At 36.4% G+C, this 23837-nt stretch overlaps 1 protein-coding gene across 5 annotated transcripts in view; it reads left to right on the forward strand.

The window, feature by feature from the left end:
* CDH12 (cadherin 12) overlaps positions 1 to 23837 on the forward strand; it is a 577613-nt gene that overhangs the window by 539070 nt on the left and 14706 nt on the right. For 4 of the 5 annotated variants that reach the window (XM_027451640.3, XM_038175085.2, XM_072035013.1 and 1 more), the window contains 2 exons: positions 15518 to 15654; positions 22792 to 22913. In XM_027451640.3, coding sequence (XP_027307441.1) covers positions 15518 to 15654; positions 22792 to 22913 — 259 coding nt within the window. The remainder of the gene's footprint in view (positions 1 to 15517; positions 15655 to 22791; positions 22914 to 23837) is intronic. The other variant, XM_027451645.3, reaches the window with a different exon arrangement.

Here is a 23837-nt window from a genome sequence, read left to right on the forward strand (position 1 = left end):
TTCCCCTTTCACAAGAACCACTCAGTTTTCACTTCTGGCAAAGAACAAATGTTTTAATAAATAAGTACTATATCTTTCTTGGCTAAGGTGCTGAGGAGGTGATTATTGATGAACATGGCTGTGTTCAGCAGACTTCAGCACAAGTAAACTCCTGCCGTCCCCATTTACTGATATAGCTTATTTTCCTGAAATAAAAGGTAGAGGCTGTTATGAATATGTAATGTATTGATTAAAATCTTTAAAATCTGCTGACATATTTCCAGCCACATTAGAAACTGTAAAGTGAACCGGAGTTATGTATCAATAAAGAAGCTCCTGTGCAAATATGGTGTACGATGTAGGAAGTCATGACACATATTTCCAGTACCAATCCATGCTGAATTTACCTGACTTCAGGAAATATTTTTAGTCCCAGACTGAAAAGAGCAATATTACAGACATAATAGAAGTAATCGATCTTTAAAAGTTAATGTTTATCAAATGGGACTATGATAAAACAATGAAATGTCACTCATGTCTACCAAGTGCATGTACATTCATACATATAAGCATTCAAAGTATGTATTCCAAATAAATTGATTACAAATGTAATTTTGACTTTTTAACATAATCCATGTTTATTAACTATGCATATGTTGACTCAGTATTTACATTCTCAAAATGTACAATAAGTATGTTAACTGACATGTTGTGTCATGTGCAAAAATTTAACAAATGAGAGTGGGTGTCTAGCTCCTAGTTAATTGTTGCCTAAATCTTACTAATGTTGTTTGCTTCACTTTTTTAAAAAAATACATCCTTCATAATTTTCTAATACAGAAGAGTATTTGGTCACGGAGCTGTGACACATTCCTGCCTTGACAAAGGATTAAAACATTCACCAACAAAGACTTCAGTGGGAGCCTTTTTTCCTGGTCTTAAACTATGAAATTAGATCTCCTGAAGACATTATTCTGCTGAAAACTATATTGTCTTTTGCAATCAAATAGCAAGCCTTTTAATCATATTGTATTTTTTTCATATAACAGCAGAATCATTTAACCACTGCTCAGTAGAAGTTTTTTATCTTACAAGTCCTGCTAGGAGCATCAAGCACTTTGGCTACTGAGTCTACATCTGCAACTACTAGGTGGTTTCTCCATACATAGATCTCATTAATACCAAATCCTAAGCCATTTGGAGGTGTCCATGACTACCTTTTTTAACCCTAAAATCATTCAAATTCTCATCTACATTTATAAGACCAGGAATACTATAAAACACTCATGCATTTCAGGCTCAGTGCTCTACTTGATGACCATGAGCACTGACACAGAAGTGCTCCCAGGGTTACTTTTTAAGAATTGATTCTTCTCGTTCATGAGTGAAAACCATGAACTGTGTTAGATATTACAGACTTCTTAGAGGTACCCATTCCTACCCAGAAGTAATCCATACATTGAATTCAGTGGACTTTGAAGGGAGGTGCTTTGCTTTAAGGACAGGGATTTGTTCCAGTAAGCCAGCTGACGTGCTGCTAAAATTAATCTGCAAACCTCTCAATGCAGCTCTCTAGTGCAGCTTTGTAAGATCATTTATTTCTGTAAATTTTCATAGTTCACTCATGAAATCTCTTTCTTAGCTCTCATTTATCTGAGCATAGATTTGATTCTCCATAGTCAGCTTGATCTCCTGATGCTTGAATTCAGTGATAATCCTTTTGCTAATTTAACACATTAAATCATGCTCTTATGCCCTTTGAAAACCTACCTGTATTTAAATGCTGACCAAAAAAAAAAAAAAAAAAAAAAGTAGTTATATGCAATTATTAGTTACTGATGTGTTAGCGATCAATATTCCATGAGCTTTATATCCTCTAACTGAAGTCAGTGACCAGAAGTTAGAAAAGCATAAATTTGTTCAAAAGCCTTGCATGTGATTACAACTTTTAAATGTATCTTGAGCAATTATGCTTTCAGCTGTTTAAAATGTAGATTGCCTCACAGATGTAAAGAATGGCTCCATCATTTTTATCATGTTTTAAAGCAGGAGTCTGAACATCTTCTAAGTAAATATGCCCTCTCAGCAGACATGAAAAAGCAAGTAATGTTCTCTGAGGCAACAGCTCATACCATTTTCTGTGTGGAACAATATCTCTACTAATTAATTCATTTCCTCTGAAATGTTTTCCTACAGCAGTTTTGCCATTAAAATGCCCATTAAAATAAGAACAACAAAACCAACAACCTGCCAAACAATAGGGACCGCGATAAAAGACCAATCTGCACTGTATGCAATAGAAAGCAAAATTCTGGGCAACAAAGCAGGCTAGAACAGCTCAGGTGAAAGCATTATTCACAGCAACTTAATCCATGTCACCAGACAAAAACTTTAGCTCTGTTATGCTAGATATAGAATTATAGAATTGTGTGGACATATGGTTTAGACATATGAGGAAGCGGGAGATAATAGCTAAGAGTGAAGGCTGGGTTCAGCTGTTAGTAAAAGGAAAGCATTTAGCTGGAAGCCATTAAAAACATTGAGGTTTATATTCCTTTTCTCTTTCCTCCTGTAAGTGGAATACAGTTATAAGGAGAGGTCAGGAATTTTTAAAAGTTTGTTTCATGGAATGGTATTTATTAGAGATGTTGAAATGAAAGGGCACAGAGTGCACATTAATTAAAAAACAGGAAATCAAACAAGGAGAAAAGGGGCTGCAGGTATTCAACACTTGCAAGGGTGACTGGCTTTGAAGCTGTTTCAGAACATTACCCCACTGCACGTGAATTTCAAATGGTGTTAAATTTGGAGTTTATGTATCTCAGGAGAGCTATGTTGTCCATTCCTATTTTTTCCATAGTGCCGCAAGAAATGCTCTGCACAAATGTTAAGATGAACTCCCATGCACTTTGTAGCCATCAACAATCCCAACATACTTCTGAAAGGAACAACAATCTCATGTTCCTCTCAGACTCCTCTTGTTTATGATGGTTACAAGCTGTCTAGAAGTAAGAAAGAAAGAAAAAGAAAGAAAGAAAGAAAGAAAGAGAGAGAGAGAGAGAGAAAGAGAGAGAAAGAAAAAGAGAGAAAGAGAGAAAAGAGAGAAAGAGAGAAAGAAAGAAAGAAAAAAAAAGAAAGAAAAAAAAGAAAAGAAAGCAGTGCTGAAGTACTCATGGCAATGTACACTATTTATATACATTTATTATGTATATTTATATACAAATGTTTTAAAATTTGTTACTTCTGGTGCAAGGGATTTTAAGGCTTTCTAAAAATCACTTGTACATGCACCTATACTTTAATAATGTTAGAGACAGCTATCTAAATAACAAGTACAAATGGATGACAAAAATGGAGTTATATGCACTGTTGTCTAGAATAGTGAACTTTATCTAACATTGTGTGTGAAGTTCAGCAACTTCACACCAACACCTTTGAAGTTGTCAGGTTTCCTAGGAGCTGATCTTCTGGCATAAAGCATGAAAGCATTTTTGCCCCTTATGTGAGCCCCAGATATGACTCCAATTACAGTGAGTTTCACATTCTGTGCCATAACACTGCCCTTCAGATCTCTGCTTGACTCAGGAGCTTTGCCTTATAAACAACAAGAACCACTGAAAGCAGAAAAGCTGTGGGGACTGTGCATTATCCTGTCCAAGTCTAGAGTCATAAAGCTGTGATATTAAAAAATAAATAAATAGTGTACTAGCCACAGGTCAATCTTGCCATCACTATCAAGGGGACAAGACTATATTCCCAGCATGAGCTTCCAAAGGAAAAACCTTATTTATTTTCTGAACTAGGTCACTGTGGTCCAGAAATTTTTTATGGTTAGAGTCTGATTTCCCAGTACAATACTTTGTCAAGTAAGGACATTAATAGGTTTCTTCCTGAATCTTAAACTCTTTATCATAATGTACAAACATTTTTTCCTAGATCTACTTCTGGAAGTAGTTGCAGCTTGAAATTTTATTTCTGAGGTCCAGCAAGTCAAAAGCAACTGAAAACAAGGTTTAAAACTGGGAAAGGCCAGTAACCTTTACTTATAGTTAGTAATTTCCTAACTCCAGTTAGTAATTTCCTAATTTACTGATGCCTGCAAAGAACAGTAAGTGATCTTCAGTTGCAATTACATTAAGTTATTGAATGTCAGTCAGGAGTTTGGAACTCAAAGTATGTGTAGCTCCAAGATGTTTAACCACTACTGCTTTCAGTGATTAAACTGTTTAAGAAGGAATTGAATGCCAAAAATAAGGAACAGTGCATTCATCTCCAAGGCAGAAAAAAGAATAACTTGGCAGGAAAACTTTTTTAATAAATTGAGAATAGCTAATAAGCCAGAGGGAGAGAAAAGGAACAATATGACCATAATAACTCTGATTTTCTTCACAGATTTTCTTCACTTGTACCACCTGGTGATGTGATTTTACAAAGCTAGTTCACATCCCAGCAGTACACACTGTCTTCAGCTACTTCAGCTCAAATAACAGTCTTCCTAATTTTGATCCACAGCTCATACTCCAAATTTCCCCAGCAATAGATTTATCAAGCATTCTAAAAAGCAATTGTCAAATTAAAACAGAGGTTTAATGGTTGCAGCCATGTCACCTGAAGCTATGAACTTCTCATGGCTTGACACTGAGAAAATTATGAAGAGTCAGGCCTCACACCAAGACCTAAGAAAAACTTAAATGCTCCAGGGAAGAGTGTTGGCTGGTTATCCTGAACAGTTTTACACAAAGTCAAACCTTAAACCTTATTCCTAATACAAAATGAAGATTGGCAGCATTTTTAATTACTGATCTGACACCTCTTTCCAAAACAATAGCTATTTTAACTACTGAAATGTAGGCAGGTTCCAAGTCCTTTCAATCTGAATTTCTCCTTTAGCTCTGTTTGTAAATATTAGCTCTATTTTCCCGTCCTATAATGCTCAAGATTATTGTTATGATTAAATACGTATTGCGTTTGAGCATGAGTTTCTTATGTGTTTGGTCATTTATTTCCTTTCAGGCTCATTAAGTTTAAACCACAGTTTTCTTTCTGAGATGCACATTTTGGGATCTATGTGTGTTCAGTCAGTCACATCCTGACTGTAGATGCAGACAGATCTCAGATGCTTCCATCTTTTCTAAGCTGGAAAAGACAGTGTGGCAAATAATGGCATAGGATCATTTCAGATAGCTGGATGTGAAAAGAGCAAATATAGTTTAAATACAATACGGAAGTTCAATATGGCCAAACAGAAAAGAAATGCTGTCATCATTTATGCAAATATTAAATCTAAAGATTTATCATAATGCATCAATTTAGGCAGTAAAACTAAAAAAATGTATGCTGTGGAGGAAACAGTGCAAAAATTCCAGCTCATGGGAGGAGAGCAGAACCAATTCTAGACGCAACTGATGTGACCTGATGTGGCTCATGTAAAGGCCATCAGTCCACAGGGCAGTAAGGAGATGCTTACCTTATCCAGCACCTTCTGCCTGGGACACTCATGAAATTCATAAAACCCTTGAAAAAGTGGCACCATGATACTGTTCTCTCTGGATTGTGGGTTCCTTTACATGTGCAGAAGACTGAGCAGGAGAAAGAATAAAGGAAGGTGTGGCAGAATAGTCCTGAGTAATCCATTACTTTATTAGTGCTTCACCAAACACGGCTCGAAGCAACAAGGCAGCCTCCATTCAGCTCCTGACTGAACTGTGTGCTGTCTCTTGCAGATCGGCTGACAGCCTAGGTCAGTCCCAGCTATCCTCCACTGTGTGCTGCAGTTTCCTCTGGAGTCAGCGTGACTACTGTTTTGTGATTTTCCTTCAACTGCCTCAGCATCAGCATTTTGCTTCTGCTTTACATATACATATATAAGTATATATATAAAGGAAATATTTATTCAGATTTTGGTATCCCAAAGATATAGAGCAGTGCTAATATTTACGTGATGCAAAAGCATTACCCCTGTCTTACCCCTGGTGTTTGGGTCACATGCACCCAAGTGCAAAATGAAGCTTTAACTTCTGAACATCTGAGGGACTAATCCACATCCCTCTGCCCCTTCTCAGCTTTTTTTAGGGTTTTGGGGCAAAGGGACCTTTTAGCCTTGTTTGCTCCCCATCTTTCTATATTCCCTCTGCCTGTCGATAGAGGTTCAGAGATGCATCCAGATGCCTGCCCCAGCATGCCCTTTCCCCACCAAACACAGCATCAGGTGTGAGAAGCCCCTTCCAGCCCCTGGGTGGCAGAGCAGCAGAGCACAGACGGGGGGGGCAGCACCACATGGAACAAACCTGCACCTCTCAAAGTCAGGGTGAAATGGTGCTCAGAATCTATAATTTGTGGTGCCAGTAGCGAAAGTGCTGTCCTGCTTTCCCACCTCAGCAGTATTAACCATTCAGCCTGGAGTGAAGAGGTTAAACCCAATGTGCCTCCTGCTGCTCCATGTTCCTGCCACGTTCCTCCTCCTCCAAACAGCTGAGGCTTAAGTAAATTGCAGGACAAAGCTCCCCCTCTGCTGGGCTATCCTGCAGTTCTGCCTGCTCAATGAGGCAGCAAAATTGATGTTAAAACTGAATAAAAACAATGCATTTCCTGAACTGACAATGGCTTTTGATAAGATACTCAGTTCATAATGAGAAATGCAAAGCAGAAGATGGAGCTGACTGCAGGGTCTGATAACCATGTGAACAAAATCTTTAAATAGACAAGGGGGAGAAAGCACTGGAATTTGTCAACAGGCAGAACTGACAGTTTGGAAGGGCTGATAATTCTGCTGCAGCACATTTTATTTCCTATATTGTCTAGCGTGTTTTACGAAAATCCTTATGCAAGATTTATAAGACTCATGAAAAGTTTAAGAGCTTCTCTTGCTAGATTCTGGCCCATCGTTAGAGTACGTGTGTCTGCAGCCACTGCTTCCCTGTCAATTAATTCTGCACAATGGTCCATTTTCTCCAAAGGAGCAAAATATAATTTGTTTGCACAGGTATTACTCATTCCATACAAGGTAAACTTGTGACTGCTAAAATCACTAATCCTTCATCCTGATTTAAAAACACAGAGATATATGCACCTACATACGAAGGACTGTGATCCCAACCATGCAGTATGCAGAAGACTCAAACTGTTATTTTTTGTGTGGAAGATCTCCTGCAACGTAAAAGACATAAGGATGATGGGAATGGGACGATCTGACAAGAAGGATTTGCTCCTTCTCCCAGGCTGTACAAATTCCTGATTGTCTGATGTGGGGTATCTATGCATGTCTGTGGTTCTTTCTTCTGGGATCTGGCCGGTACCTGAGAGATTACCCAAAGGGTAAGACCTGATAGTACAGCAGTCAGTGCTTCCTTTGGATTGACCTCTAATGCCTTAGCAGAATTCTGAAGAATGCTAATGCCTGAAGCATTGTTCAGCAGAGGTAGAGAGAGCTTCTGCTCCCATTAATGGAGATGGCTTAATAAATTATTTAAACAAATAAACAAAAAAAGGCAACCTTGCAGAACAGCATCTACTACTTTGGAACATTATCATGTCCTTTACATTTTTTTGGTTAATGACAGGAAAAATTTACAGCAGGATTTCAGATTTATTTTGTTGTTATTAACATTAGGCTTTTCTAATAACTCTTACTGACTATGAATATATTAGATGATAGGTTTTTTTTTTTGTTTGTTTTGTTTTTGTCACAGTAATAAGTTTGACTGGATTTACTTCCTCTAAACAAAATAACAAAATTAAAACCAGACTATTAAGACTGCAGTTTCTTCACCATAAGTCCTATATATTTTCATTATATTAAGCAATTTATTTTTTTTTAAGTCTTGTTAATATTAACAGAGTTTAAGCTAATAACATGTATTTTTATTCTATTAAATATATCTAATTTTTATATATATAGTACTTTGTATGGATAAAGCACCACAGTTGATGGATTGTACCTTGTAAAGGACAATTGAAAATATATGAGAACAACCTTGTGGTTGTATTAACACAGGACAACATGAATGATATGCAAAGACTGTTGTCCACTACTGTTAGGCAAGTAGTGGCATTACATCTTATTTTATATTCTCACGTTGCAGAGAAGAGAAAAAGAGGATATTTACCATTACGGCACTTGTGAAACTTTGTGAGACAGCATTTTTAAGTTAATAGAAAACCACAAGGCTCAGAATCAAGGGTAAGCTTTAAATCAAATGACAGCATGAAAAAGAATATAAAGTAATTTAGTATTGATTGATTCAGTGCTGCTGCCCTGAACACTTGGGAAATCTAACTCTCCTATTCAGCCCTAAAAACAGATAACTCAGATGACTATCATTTAGCACAAGAGAATTAAATATTTTGTTACCTTTAAATATTTTTTAACTTTATGGCTTCTCTAAGTATGCATAGTATAGAGAGGACTTGCTTTAAAAATGCTGGATTGTACCTTTAGCAAAATTATGGCAATGACTCTTCAGTCATGACTGTAAAGACAGATGCTTCCAGTGATCAGCTGTCAGGAGCTGAAGAGACCAGCATTTACATTTGAGAAGAGCAAAGGTCAGCAGGACAATAAAGAACTGACTTAGTGTTTCAAATGTGTATGTACATATGGTGATGTGATGTTTTTATATTTATACAATGATAACTCATTTAGGAGTTGCATCAAGGAAGTTTCAGTGACAGGACAGGAGTTTGGAGGACACAAACTTGTTTGTATACTTCAACATATTACATGCTCTAATATTTTAATTTTTTTTCAGGCTTGACTTGAGCTCTGAATGTCTTGTTTCTCACTGTTGTAGTGATTTTCTGTTTCTATACTTTTTAATAGCTGCAATCTTAAAAAACTTTTATGTTTATATTTGAAATATTTGGAACTGCACCTTAGAGTGGATTTGTAACTGAGTATGGTTAGCATGAAGATAGTTTTCCTTTTTATGTGTCACAGACTTCACTATTACAGGGACTAATGGGATTATACAGTACAACTTTCTAGAAATTTCCCTTGATATACAGTCTCCATTACTTTACCCAGCTTAGCTTTGTGGTGCCAAGTGACAGAATGCATAACATATCTCTTTCGTACAGCATAATATACATCACTGCCAGAAAGATTTTGCTGCATAACATACACTTTTCCTTTCTTAATTTCAACCTTCCACTCCTCTGTGCCAAACAGAATAATACCTTTCCTTTCTTGGTGTTTAAGCCCTTCAGCTATCTGTAGACCATTATCGTTTCTTCCTTTTGTCATCTCTTATCCAAGCTAAACATATTTTAGTTCTTTTAATCTTTCCTTATAATTCAGGTTGCCTAGACCCAAGACAGTTTTCTTCATCTTCTATAAGCTCCCTCTGATTTGTTGTTATCTATCTGGCGATGTGATGCCCAAAATCTGTTGTAGAGCTGCCATTTCCCTGACAGCTAGTTATATGCAGAGATCTATTAATTTTCAGACACAGTACATGAATCTGCTAAGGATGAAAATTCCTTTGGACTTTCAGGTAATCAAATCACACCTCAAGTCTCATCAGCATTCTTCTGGTTCCTCACTCCTTTTTGCCTTTTTTTTTTTTTTTTTTACATGCTCCTTTCATCTATTTAATTGAAGATTTAAAATAATTAAATAAATAAATAAATAAATAAATAAACCTAACTTCTCTCAATTCTTACTAGCTTCTGTTTATGTTTCTAATGTTTTTAGGTTCCCATATAGTATTTCTAATATGATAGGTGTTATTTAAGTGTCCCAAGTTGGCATGAAATCTGAATTTCATTTACCCACAGTTAAATATTTTAATTAAAATTACAGGTAGCTCTGTTTAAACAATCTAAGATCACATGCACAAATAGATACCTATCACATTACAGCAGATTGTCATCCCTTACCTTTCTTTGCAACATTACTCTCCCAAAAATCAGTATTCTAACTCTTTAGGTACCAGAGTAAGGAATGTGCTTTACACCAGCAAAATGTGAGATGAACTCTGTTACAAGTTAAGATATTGTTATAAAGCATCTCTATCACCTAGGTTATTTGTCTGTCCCAAAATAAATCAGGAAGTTTACAGGAAATACCCATTACGTATGAAGTTACATTATTAGTTACATCTGAGGATCTAGGCCTACAGATCTGTTATTGTATATGACACAAAATGTAGCCTTCATTTACTGGAGAGAAATTACCAGGACAGTTATCCTTCTCTCCTTTGAAAATCAGCTTTAACTTTGTCTTTTTGTTGTCATTGTTCCAGTTTATTCCCATGATCTTTCTCCACTAAACAAAAAAGGCCCATGTTTCTGTAAATTCTTTCATTCCTTTATTCCTTAATAAGTCCAGAGTAGCTTATTTGTTCATATTAACATTTCATACATATTGTTGATTTGCTGCACAGCAACAGAACTTTCAGCAGCAATTCTCTCAAAGTGGTCAAAACAAAAGCCTCTCAAGTGGGCAATACTACACAAACCAGTTTAAGGCTAATGAAAAAGTCTGGAATGAGAAAGTCATCTTTCCCTTACCCGGATGTTTTCCCTTAGGGAAACCTGCTGCCTCAGGTGCCTGCAGGGAGCCACAGGAAATCTCAGAGTTGCCTTAGCCCATCTGAGATCTGCAAACACCTCTTTCTTCCACTGGCAATAAGGTCTTTCCAGCATGGCTGGGCAATGATGCAGTGGCTGGAGGAGAAACAGAAAGGACTGGTGACCCAAGAGAAGAGCAACCTCATGGAAATTATTATTAAAATGAGCCCAACCAGTCAGAAAGTGAAAGAAAAGATCTTTGCTCCTTCCAATATGATTCAGTTACAAGGAAAGGCATTAAGTGCATACTTAAGTTGGAAAAAAATATGGTTTGGAAAAAGCATAGTTGAACACATAGTTTCTCTTAGAATGACACAGAAATGACACTTCACATTTCACAGGAATTTTCTAACATCTAAAATGCTTCATTCCAATGCCTGGGTTTGGCATGCTGTAGCTGTAGTAATAAGATGCCTTTGAAACTGGAGTTAGCATCCAAACCATTCGGAGTATACATAGAAAATTCATGGTTTGGGTTTTCTTAGATTCACTATCTTGGGTATGCTTAAGCTACAGTTTCACAACAGAAATGGAAATACAGACGAGACAATTCATACTGATGAACACCATGGATGACACAGGATAACCAAGAGACAAAAATAAAAGTTATTGGAATGTCTCCCTCCTTTTTTTTTTCTTTTTTTTTCTTTTCTTCTTTTAGAAAGCTGGTTGAAATTGCTGTTCCTTATTTGTTGAACAGTAAACTAAAAGGAAAAGTCAGTAATTAAATGTTAAATGTGTCATTGTTCACTGAGTTGGGTGATTCCTTTCCTTTTTCACACCAGTTCCAGTTGAATACTCCTTCAGATGTTTTCTGTATGTGTGATACACAGCAAAAGCAAGTTTGGTCTGAGTGCCTTTAGTTTAATGACACCTCAAGGGTCATGCTTGAGATGTCCCATGCTTCCCTTCTCTGCTTACTATATAATCGGTGACAAAAGGTGTAGACTGCATCTTTGCAAGAGCTCTTCTCACATTCACTATTCTGGTGAAATTGGACCCCATGGTTCTCAAGGCCATCTCTGCTGAGCAGGAAAGTCTTCCCTTCTTCATTTTTAGGACCAGAGAACATGCCCCAGGTCCTGGTTCCCACAGACTCCTTAGCATACTGCCACGTAACATCCCTCCTGGGTGTGACCTGTTGTCGCGCATTTCTGTAGCAGCAGCAGGACAGCTGTCCAGATCTTTTATTCATGGTATAACAGTCTGAAGCAACTGAGGTTGTCTGCTTGGTGGCTCAGAGTTCCTATTATCCTCACAGGGGTGAGCTGCTGTCACTTGTGTTCAACAGACTTTCATCAAGCACTCTGTTTGATGTGCTGCAGCTAGCATAGACACAGCCTTCCCCATTGTCCTTCCCCCTTTAAAAGGAGGTAAGCCCTCTTTTTGGAGAGTGTTCCTTTAGACCCTGTGAAGCACACACCACCTCACCATTTAACCAGGTTGAATGCAAGTTGTTATTGGACCTCCTCAGAGGGCAGTGTGTGTCTATGTGAATACTCTGGGTGAGAGTCCTCCAAACTTGTCTCCTATTGCTTTATAAAGCAGATATTTCTGTTCTGTCTCCTCTCTCCTATTTGATGTACAAATATAGCTATTGTTGGGAAGGCTGAAACAATGTTAGCAAAGACATGTCCTTCCACACTTAATCACTATTCAATAATATAATCTTGAACACAGTCCTCTGCTGAGAAGTATATTCTGGGGGATGTGTAGTTCAAAGTTTCTGCTCTTACAATGAATTGAATTTATCTTTCAATGTCTCATACTCAAATCTGCCAGGCAGGACAGTTCAGGTGCTTCTGAAAGCTACTACTGCTGTGTCCTATGTCAACATGTGAGGCTGTGCCATTATCTCCCTAACTTTTCAAGGAGGGAGCTGCCTCTTGGGATTAATGCAGTGACCATGACCTGCCTCACAAGGACTCTGAGCAGTCAAACAAACCAGCCTCAGTTCCTTCAAACTGCTAGACTATGACTAGAAGATTTAGACAGCTGTCCTAATAGCAGTGTTTCAACAGTGGTACTCTTTGTGTCAGTCTAACGAGAAATGTCAGACTTTATGTCCTAATGTCCCAGATACCTGGGTCTGTCTCTGGAAAGTTCCAGATTTTTCTGACTGGAGACTCTTTTCTCTTTTTTTTTTTTTTTTTTTTTTCATTTATTTTTTGTTTTGTTTTGTTTTCTTTGTCTTTTTTGGAGGCCCAAACTCTGTCTTCTTGAGGAACAAAAAGAAGTGTTGCTGTGCTCCTTACAGAAAAATCTCACACTGAGTGTCAGACTGTATGAAAGAATGCTTTTGGGCTGTAAAAGGAAACTACATTTCTTTTAAGGCTTTCCCTCAGAATGACCTCCCTTTGGGATCCCCAAATTCCCATTTGAAAAGCAGCCTGTCAAGCTCCATTCACTCTTGCTAAGCCTTACAGATTTACTAAAGTATTTGGGAGCAATTCTATGTCCAGAAGAGCTGTTTATGAGAGGATCTTCTCTGAATTTTTTTCACAGGTACTTTACATGAACAATAAATAAAAGAAGAAGGGATGCTTTTTTTTTTTTTTTTTTTGCAGTTTTTCTTCAAAGAATATGTATTTTAGGCAATATATCTCCAGTACTTCCTCCTATCTCCTTCCTTCCCTCCATAGTCTGATTTTATATATATATCCTATGATATATACTATGATATATATATCATAATATATACCATTATATATGTATCTTCTTATGATATATATATCTTCTAGTCTGAAATGTCTGGCTGTTCCACCCCTATTTTTACAATATGTGCCTTCTTTACCATAAAAAGAAAGAAGGTAGGTGTGTCTTTAAACATATCACCAAAGTGGAGAGAAAAAAAAATAAAAAAAGAAAAAAAAAAAAAATTCTGGCACAATAATATCCACAGTATGAATGCACATGAAGACAATGAATTTAGAAGAAAAGCCCAAAAAGTCTTTCTATTACACTGTTCCATTCCCACTGATCCCACTTCAATTGAAGCCAAGAGGTACTCTACCATTAGAGTTGTGCTAGTCTTGCAATGCTTATTTTGGACATTGATCCCATTGATACTGCATTTAGAAGTAGGCGTGTTGGGAGGTTAGACTTATGCATGAAGTTAACCACCTGTGTGAATGCTTGCAGGTAGGCTATGAGATTCTGATTCTACAAATCTTTGTGCCTGAACTCAACTCGTACTGTTGTGTGTAGAGTATTTAGATAAAGCTCATCTTCCATGGGGGGAAGATAAGCCAAGTTACTTTCTCATACTTTGATCCCACTTATTTGTGCATGGTTACATATTTAATTTCAAAAGAAATTATAATCTATTAAACATGAAAAGCATGAAATAGTGATTTTACTGTTCCTGAAAGAGTATCTCAGTCTAATGATGATTCTAATAAATGGCTTATTTAATTTTAATAATTTTTATGTCAACTAAATATTGAACAATGAAATTGAAATTACAAACATGGGTAGGCAATATTATCATGCTCAAGAAAATGTGCCTTCTCGGTTATGTAAAAGGATACATTTCTGAGTTTTTTCGGATAAAGCAATGAACTGGTAATGACGACTGTCAACTGAAGTAAACTATTTTATCTATAGATAGCATTTTATGATTTTGTTTAAACAAAATGTCTCAAAAGGAGCATAGTACCTTACTTGTGATTTTTTTTTTTATGATTTTTTTTCTACTATTTAAGTCTTCTTGAACTGTTAGCATTTATGAGTCCCAATCTAAGGGAATATGCCATATATACCTTTCTAATGTTGCTTCCTTCTACAGCAGTGAACATTGTATTTATCATTACGTTCCCTATACATTCTTTCTGTAAATCATACTAATCAGAGAAGGAAATACTGTATTTTACCCTTGTTCTCACTGGTCTACATGCAACAAGGTATCATAGACATGGTCCTCTGGCCTTTATGATCTTCTAAATGTAGCTACTGTTGAGTGTCATTTTTTTCTTGTTGCCTACTGCTCAAAAATGTGTTTGTCTCTTTCATCCTGCCTAGTTTTTATGAAACATCATCTAGGTATGAAGAGACTAGCAATGAAAAGGAAATTAGTTGCTGGCGGCACTGCATCAGAAAAATTATTCTGTTATGACTACAAACAGTGGCATCAAATGAGAAAATAGACTTTCAAATTAATTAGCATTTAATGGAAATGGTTTCGGAATAATTATCAGATTGCTTTTAAGTGGCTACATTTACAAGCACATCTCTTCTTTCTATTAAGTCCTTGCCAGGGAAAAATAACAAATCTGTGTAAATTTTGAGTTTTGAACCTGTTCTATGTTTGTACTTACTTGACAAAAAGTCCTAAGGAGAATAAGGAACCAATAATACTGCCCTGTTCCTCACAGCCCCAATGAAAGATCTGTTTATTCTTCCAAAAGACAAAGAGCCTTTGCACCTTTATATGTGGGGGGGAATAAGCATAGTGTTCTCTACCTTCCATACTGTAATTCTTCCAACATCCCTTAGGTGAGGGACCTCTGAGTAGACTGTACTAACAGCCTGCACACATCCACTAGGACACCTCTCTGTAAGCCCATCGAGGCTATCACAGCAACAAATGGACGTAAAGAGATCAGATCTGACTCACTATTCATCACTAAGCATGCACTGTTTTACATCTTTTTTTTTTTCCCCTGTAAACCTCTCTAGTATTTTCCAAAGTGACAGACATAAGTGACGAAGTCAACTTCTCAGGAGTCTGTTTTCAAATAATCTGAACATAAGAAGTACTAAATCTTTTATTATATCCCATTTTTCCCTTGAGCATTCTAACTCTGCAAAATAAATAAATAAATAAATTGTTTACTGTCTTCTTCCTGCAAGAATGGTAATAGCTGGGAAGAGAAAAATAACAAAACTTCAGCCAGCTAGACTGCTGTTATGATAAAAGTGTAATCATTGCACATTTGCATCTACTTTGTTTAACATTTTTCATATACAGATACTTCATCGATTGGAAGAATGATGTGGACAGCTACTTTACAATAGATGCTACTGAAGGAACCATTGCTACTAATGAATTACTGGACAGAGAAAGCACAGCACAATACAATTTCTCTATAATTGCAAGTAAAGTTAGTAAGTATGACACAAATTGAATTAATATCCTAATGTGGCATTTTTTTCAGAATGTAGTGCTCAAACAGAAATATGCTGTAAAGAGTGCATGTATTACTAAGAAATTATTTAGAAAGGCCCAACAAATACCATTTTCCCAGACTCACTGTAAGGCTGTGTGATGTTCAAGCAGGTCTGTACAGTGAGAGTTTTCTAGTAGTCCTCATTCAGGGACAGTTTCTTCAGAAGCTGAAAAAAGTTTTGTCGGCATGAAGAGTTCAAGACCAGAGGGGACTGTACAAGGACCTTCCTGTTCTCATTTCTGCTTTTATAATGTGAAATATGGTCAGTCAAGTAACAGGCACTCTATGTGCTTTCTGAGGATGTAAAAATATAAACACTCATTCAATTCACAGACAAGCAGTGTGAGAAAATTAAGTCAAGATAGCATGCCAATAAATTAAGGCGCTAAATGAATCAGACTGCTTGCTCTCTGCTTTTGATTTTTCTCTTTGTCCAAGACTCTTTCTGCTTAACCACTTGTTTTCTTTTCCTGTATGATCTGTGGTGGTTTAGTTTGTTTTGTGTCTTCTCTCACAAAGCTTTTACTTTTGGATAAGAACTGCCTTCCTTTGTTGTATTGAGTAACTTCACCTTTCTTCATTGCTATCCTTGTGTGTAGCATTCCTCCCTCATGATCCTGTCAAACTGAAAGAGTTGTAGGCTTATATCATCTTTTGAATACAAGTTTTTTGATCATCCAGAAGTTGTGTAAAGGCCACAAAAGTATCACTTTGGACATCAACAGGTTGTAGAAGGAGATCCCTGATGCGTTTCTTATTCATTCTGTATTGTTTGTGTGTCCAGAAATGCAAGTTTCTATAGCAAAGAACATGTTTTCCTCAATGTATTGCTTGGCACTAAGACTTAAGTAATACATTCTGCTAACTGGAAGAGGGAGATTTTGGAAATAGAAAAGGCATATATTATTTAAAATAAAGAAATTCTCAGTTGTAATTGTATCCCAGAGAACTACATGTTCATTCCCTGGAGTCTGAAAATATAACAAGGGCACCGGTCAGATGAACACCTGAATTCTATTAGCTTGAAGTAGGAATACACTGACAGAGGTAACTATCATAAGCGATTGAGTATATGGAGATACGTGTGCATGTGTATACTGACAGGAAGTCCAGCAGAACTGCACTTCCTTTCCAGAGAAACTGAAAGGCAGGTAGATGCAGTAAGGAGGTCTCTTAATGGTCTGCATTTCATTAGAGCTTAAGTATTTATTGGTGGATAAGGAATGTGTGAGAAGTGTAAAATTTTTCTGCAATAAGGCAGCAGATTTAATAAGCTTAGTGTGAATCTGTTTATTTAATTACCTAAAGTAATTTAAGTCAACTAAAACCTCTATGAGCACATTCTCAACACATATACAGTAATAAAATGTTTATGTAATGCTGAAGCAGGTAGCCTGTGCTGCAGAATTTCCAATTTTAACAATTACCTAGTTAAAACTTTACATTGAGACATAATTGTGACTCATTTCACAGCACACCAATATGTATACATCAACCATTATACATAGCAATAAAAACAATTGCTGTACCTGTTTCCAATACAAATATTGTAAAATTATGGAAGATTTGAGGTATATAAACTCTCAAAAATTTATATGCAGTTGTCTGACTAGAACTAGCACAGAAATAACCATGGGCGGTTGAGAAATGGCACACTGCACACAGCCAAGAAGGCATAAGAAAATGAAAAGGGAACACCTGAATTAAAAGAAGAAAAAAATACAGTATTATGCAATTTGTTCTGCTACAAAAGGAGATGCTACCTATTCAGTGCTGATGCAGAAACACTGAAATTACCATCTCTTATAACAGTAACAGTATACTGATCAGTACCTTGGCATATACATAAATACCCAGGGAGACTGGCCCAGTATTGCATAAACTTGTCCCAGGAATAGACTTTATTCTTATCTAGGTATTTTCAACTCTTGTTGATCTCAGCTATTTAAAAGAAACAGACTCCAAAATATTAATATGCCTATTACTTATTTTGCTTTCTCACATCATTTTTTTTCCTCTGAAAGAATGCCATAAAACCTTCTAGATATCTTCCAGTGGTCATTTTGCAAATTATCTTTTCTAGACCAGGCCAACTATAAACAAGGCCCACCAGCTTTGTCTCCATCAAGTTAGAGAAAAAAATAAATTAGATTGGCTTTGCCATCATTCCCTTGTATATGGAAAATGATGCCAAGGTCATGAGTGGGCTTGTGTAGACTCACAGTCTGTCTCTTAGCACCGGAGCTTTCTAGTGATTGTTCCCAACGTGCTTCTGTAGCTTCAGAATGAGACCCTCTAAGAATCGCAGATGACGCTTGTTACATTTTTATTTTTTTTCCTTCTCACAGCAAGTAGAGTCTCAAAGTAATACTACAATTTCTGAACAATCAAATTACCTTTCACAACACAAATGGTACAAATGACATGCAGTTCATATAACTAAACATAACAGCAGACAACACGTAAATATAAATGTAGAATTGGATGTACCATTTGGACTTCTCTTATAAGCTGATAAGTCTGACTTTTATTAGCAGAAAAGCACCAGATGCTGTATTTTTAAAAGGAAACTATCTCAAAAATGAGGCAGAGGAGAATTGCTTTATGTATATTAGAGTATCCTTTGATGACCTTGCCTATTAGGAGAAAATAATATATATTTATTTATATATATATATATATTTTTTTTTAAATCATTGTTCTTTGGGAATTTGTAAATGTTTTTACATCCATTGTCCTCATTCTGCATTTTTATTTGACAAAGATATACGGAAAGTACTCTTTTCTAAGCTCCAGGTCTTGACACTTCATTCATATGTACACCAGATGTGGTGCAGATTGGTAGATTGAACAGAGGCAAAACTTAGAGCCTTAGCAACAAGTTAATTATTAAATCTGCTTGTTCTAGGCTTGCTTGTGTCAACTTGTATGCTCAGAGACAAAGCAAGTTCTGATTAGCAAGAAGTGACACCATATATCTTGTTTATGAACAGTAGCAGCTTGTTCCATGTGGGGAACTCAGATAAGGAAAGTAATTCTAGCCATGTTATGCAATGACCAGCTCCAACCATGTATCATTATACTGCTATTTTTATTTCTAACCCTGATAAAATACCAAACACCTGATCTAAACATGATCTGTGAATCTGTCTCCAAATAGCAACACAATGGACTGTTGAGAACATCTTAGATGTTTACCCAGCACAGAGTGATGGATGCCTACTGTGTGTAACACAACACACTATAACTTTATTCTTGCCCTTGTTTAAGCTTATCCCAAAGTGGAAATCTTCTTTCTTGGGAGGTGTATGACTGTTCTGCTAACATATGGATGATGACACAGATGTAAAGGCAGCTGAAAGCAGAAGGTCCCTTAACCATGTATAGAAATAAAAATTAAAAGAACAACAACAACAGCCTTCGTATCAAAAAAAGTGCTTAAAAAGGAAAGGGATGTTTCAGACTCCTATTTTACTTGAAATTCTTTTCTCTCCCAAAATGTATTTCATTGTGGTTTTGTTTTCTTCTTAGAGTAAATCAATACCCTAGTAGCTTTCATGCTTCTTGTTTCTGAACATTTTTGATCCCATAAACTCTGTCCAAACTAATGAATTAAACATGCCTCACATTTATTCCACGCACTAAGGCCAGCTGGCACTGAGCAGCCCATTTCTTTGCTATCAAATACTCTTACCTTCCAAACAGGGTGTCCACATGTAAATCGATTCTCTGAGAGTGGTCCCTCATCCAAACTAACTCTCAGTATGTGAATGTGAATCACCTGCAAGACCACTAGTTGCCCCAGGACAAAAATGTGCCAAGGACTGCTGTAAGAACTTACCAGTAGAAATAACCACAGTCCAGTGCTCAGTAAGTTCCCTGGTGTCCTGCTTAATTACCAAAGAAGGAAATAGTTTTTGCATCTTACAAAAGAGATAAAAAAGAGGTAAAAGAGGTTAGCATAAAGATCTTACTTCTGGTTTCCCATCCTCAAGGCTATGGTTATGGTTGAAAATAAATATAAAGTATGCATAATCCTTTCTGTCCATATCATCTTCCCAACTCCTGTAACTCTAGGTTCAAGTTTTGTGAGTGCTTAAGAAACATAAGCTTAAATCTCAAGATGGAGTTTATCCTCTTCCTTAATACTATAGGTCGGACTAAGGAATCACCAGTTCTCCTCAATGATCAGCATATGTTTTCTCAGATATCTTAGATTTGAACAAGCTTATTTGTAAAAGTATTTTCTATTGCTGTAAAGATGTTAGGGTAGTCAAGCAAAAGAAGGAAGCAAGGTTGTCAGTGGATAGGACAGATAGGAAAAATGAGGAAGAGAGAAGCTAATTAATTTGCCTGTATCATATAAGCAGGATTGAAACCTGAAATCTGCCTTTTAATTACTATGCTAATGATTTAACCACTTGCCTTCTCTTCTGTGTAATATGGGTTTAAAAGGCATAAGCAGATGTTTTCAGTGACTCACTCACTGACACCAGCATGCATATCACTACTGTGCTCACTGGGCTCAGAATTATTTGATTTTCAGAATAAAACAGCAAATAAAAGAAAAACAGAGAAAAATGAGGTCAACTCTGTGAAGTGGTATTTGAAATGTAATTCTCTGTCCTTGTTCACATCAAGTATTACAAGTCTTTGTAATCATATGTGAATTCAAAGCTGTATACAGTCTTCTGGCAGTCTTCCTTTGTATACATGACTAGTTACACTAATATCACTGCAAACCAGAAAGAAAATGAAACAAACCATAATGTGAAACCCAGAATTAGCTCCATCTTATGCTGTAGTAACTCTGTTTATTTCCATGTTTGATTTTTGCAAGAAAAACATCTATCTTGTAAAAATAGTTGGCAGAAAGATATATAAACTTTTCAAAGAATCTCATTGATGGTCTAATTTATTTTCTGAGAAACAGATGCAAAAAGTATACAGATATTCATGTATATTTGCAAAGCTTGCTGCAGTGATTATGAGAGAAGGCAAAATGGTAATTCTTTGTATATTTTGTACACGTATGAATTTTGAATATATTCATGCTTCTACTGGAAGGACATTTTTAATGTATTCCTATAAAGAAATGAAAAAAAAACAAACCTATCTACACCTGTACTTTCACAGCAATGCATTAACCTCTCATGTGTCTTCAGAATATATACTGAACTCTGGCTGCTCAGCTTTAAACCTTAGAATGAATGTGGAAAATCTGAAGAAAAGCCCACGTTACTCTGTGGGAGTTGCTGGGTTCTGCAGGGGGCACTGCAAGCAGGGAAGTTTCAAGATTTTAGGTTCGGTTTCTGCCAGTATGTTTTTGAACTTGACCTGCTCAGTACTCCAACTTATATTCAGAGTTGGAGTCCTGCCCTCTACTGACAAAAAATAGCGTCTTAGTACTTTTTTGTTTCCTGTCAGTTCAAAGGAACCAGTTCAACTGTGGCAAGTGATCTAGATTTCTTCTGGCACCTAAACAATCCCTGCCCTGTTCCCGGAACAAGTCCTGTCCACAGTCATACTGCACAAAGCCTTTTTCCAGACACCTTCTGAATGTAGGGCTGGTGATAACTTGGAAACGACTGTGGGCTCAAAGAGCACAGAAAACAATGGTCAGATTTCTATACTAATTAGACAGGATCACAGGAAGGAACTACAAATACGGTGGGATTTTGGTAGTGGTATTTTTAAGATTTCAAGTGAATATGTAAGATGGTCAGTTTGCCCACTACTTGTAAACAAGTAAAGCATGCTTTTACTTGCAACCACTGCTACTTAACTGGGAAATCACTTTGAAAAGCCTTTTTGCTTTGGCAGAAGCCTCTTGAAAACATTTCCTTTAGTAGTTCCTAAGAACAGGAAAGAAATCACGTACGATTTTGACAAGTGCTACAATGAATTTCTGCATGCTGAGTTGTAAGGTATTGTTGGCCTGAGAAGAGACTTTGCCCCCTGCCTTGTTAGTAATAAACAATAGATTTGCACAGGTTTATACAAATTACAAAGTTAGCAGCTGCTGCAATTTAAACCGTTCAGTTATGTCTGAAGATTCAAGAAAACTGTTCTTGTTCTTAACCATGACCCCATGCTGTCATTTCTACACCACCTAGCTTCATGGCATAGATTTCTTGAATAACTAACTGTGTCTGTGTAGTCACTGCCACCCTTTAAATTCAAAAGGATAATTATATTATCCTTTTCTATGTATCTGCTGTCATCCAAGGCATCTCAGCATAACAAGAGTAAAAGAGAATTTTATCTGCTTGGTATTGAATTTGTATCTCCTTTCCATTGGACATTGAATTTGCAGGTAATCTTTTTTATAAAATATATCTAGTGACTACATTATATCAGCTTAATAAATTATACTTATCTGTGTTAGTAAGACAATGAACAGAAGCAGAATATATACTATTTTTTAGCATTTATTTTGCACAAGACTATTTGGTCCTTCCAAATATTTATGCAGCTAAACAAATATGTTTTGACATAGCTTGATAATCTGAGTTGAATCTTAGTTCTATATGTTTCACTGCTAAATTTACCACTGGTTTTCAGCAAGTTTTTTTTCTTTTCTTTTTCTTTGTAATCTTTCTCTCTCACTTTTCTGCATCTAATAAATGAGTATGCTCCACTTACCTCCTTAATATATTGGAGATGCAAACAGTGGCTAGATAATATTGATTTTCTGCAATCCATTGTGGAAAACAGAATTCAGTTTTAATCATTGGAAGTATTTTCCAAAGACTCCATGAAAAGTGATCTGAGAAAAGTTTGCACCTATAATTACACGTGAAGTTTCAAATTCTGTAAATCATGCTCTGATAAACATAATCATGTTGATTGATTCCTTACTTCATGAACATTAATGGATCAGAGTCTGGTAAAAAATGATAAGAAGCTTGCTTCTGATTTCTGCTTAGTACAAATCAGAAATAAATGGAAGTCAAGGATTTTTAGAAGTCATCATACTGTGATCAAAACATATTATGACAGCTCATGGGCACTGGTGATGACAACAAACATAAATAGCATTCCTTAATGCTTTTCTCCTAAAAATTATTTATAGGTAACCCATTATTAACCAGCAAAGTCGACGTTATAATAAACGTCTTGGATGTCAACGAGTTTCCTCCTGAAATTTCAGTTCCATATGAGACATCTGTATGTGAAAATGCCAAACCAGGACAGGTATTTCAAATTTGTAATGCTTGCTACTTTTCTTTATATTTTCTTATTATTTATAGCAATGCAAAATTCTCGGTTTGAAAAACGGCATCGTGTTTACATGATTCTTTTACAAATTAAATGCCTGTGATGTAAATATCCACCTTTTGGAATTCTGTTTGTTGACCTTTATGGTCTAGTTACTTTTGTGAGCCCTGGTTATACAGGCTACAGCCACCCTCTGCTGTGAAGGGGTGGCAGGAGAAAGAAGCCCTTCATGTAAGATATTTAAAGACTGCAGTCTTTAACTGCAGTCAAGTGAGTAAACAGAGCAGGATGGATTACATACATCTCTGTGTCCTATCCTCAGGAAAGAAACCCACAATACCAAAGACAGCCCTTCTGAAAGCTTGTTTTTACAAGCAGTTTCAAACATATATATAGAATGCAAACCCTTTTTCAGATTCAGAATAGCACCTTATACCATGAACAGGGCCTACGTCAATAGAGCTGGCACAGCGGTTGTTGGCAAGTGCTCTTCCTGCACAAAATTTGCACAACTAAACAACATTGTGCTGCAAAATGCCAAGGCTTTGCACCTTGCTGCAAGGCATGAAGGCTACCATCACACATACTAACAGCTAGGATGGTTTCCAAGACCTCTAACTGTTCAACTACGGGTGTTACTGCCAGCAGTGGAAGGAACATATACAGCCTGCTGTGTCATCAGTGACTTCTCTTTATATGCATGTAATATTTATTCAGCCCACATGATTTTTATTGATTTTATTACAGATATAATAGTGATCATATAGTATTCCTCTCATCTTCTTTTTTTTTTTTTTTAAATTTTTTATTTTACATGCTTCACAACTACCTCCCAGAAATCTTAAATTAGATTCTAGTTCATCAGATCAAAACCTTTCGTTTTATATTCAGACACTGGTA

This window comes from Anas platyrhynchos, chromosome 2 (assembly GCF_047663525.1).
Source record: "Anas platyrhynchos isolate ZD024472 breed Pekin duck chromosome 2, IASCAAS_PekinDuck_T2T, whole genome shotgun sequence".
In the NCBI taxonomy this organism is placed as follows: Eukaryota; Metazoa; Chordata; class Aves; order Anseriformes; family Anatidae; genus Anas; species Anas platyrhynchos.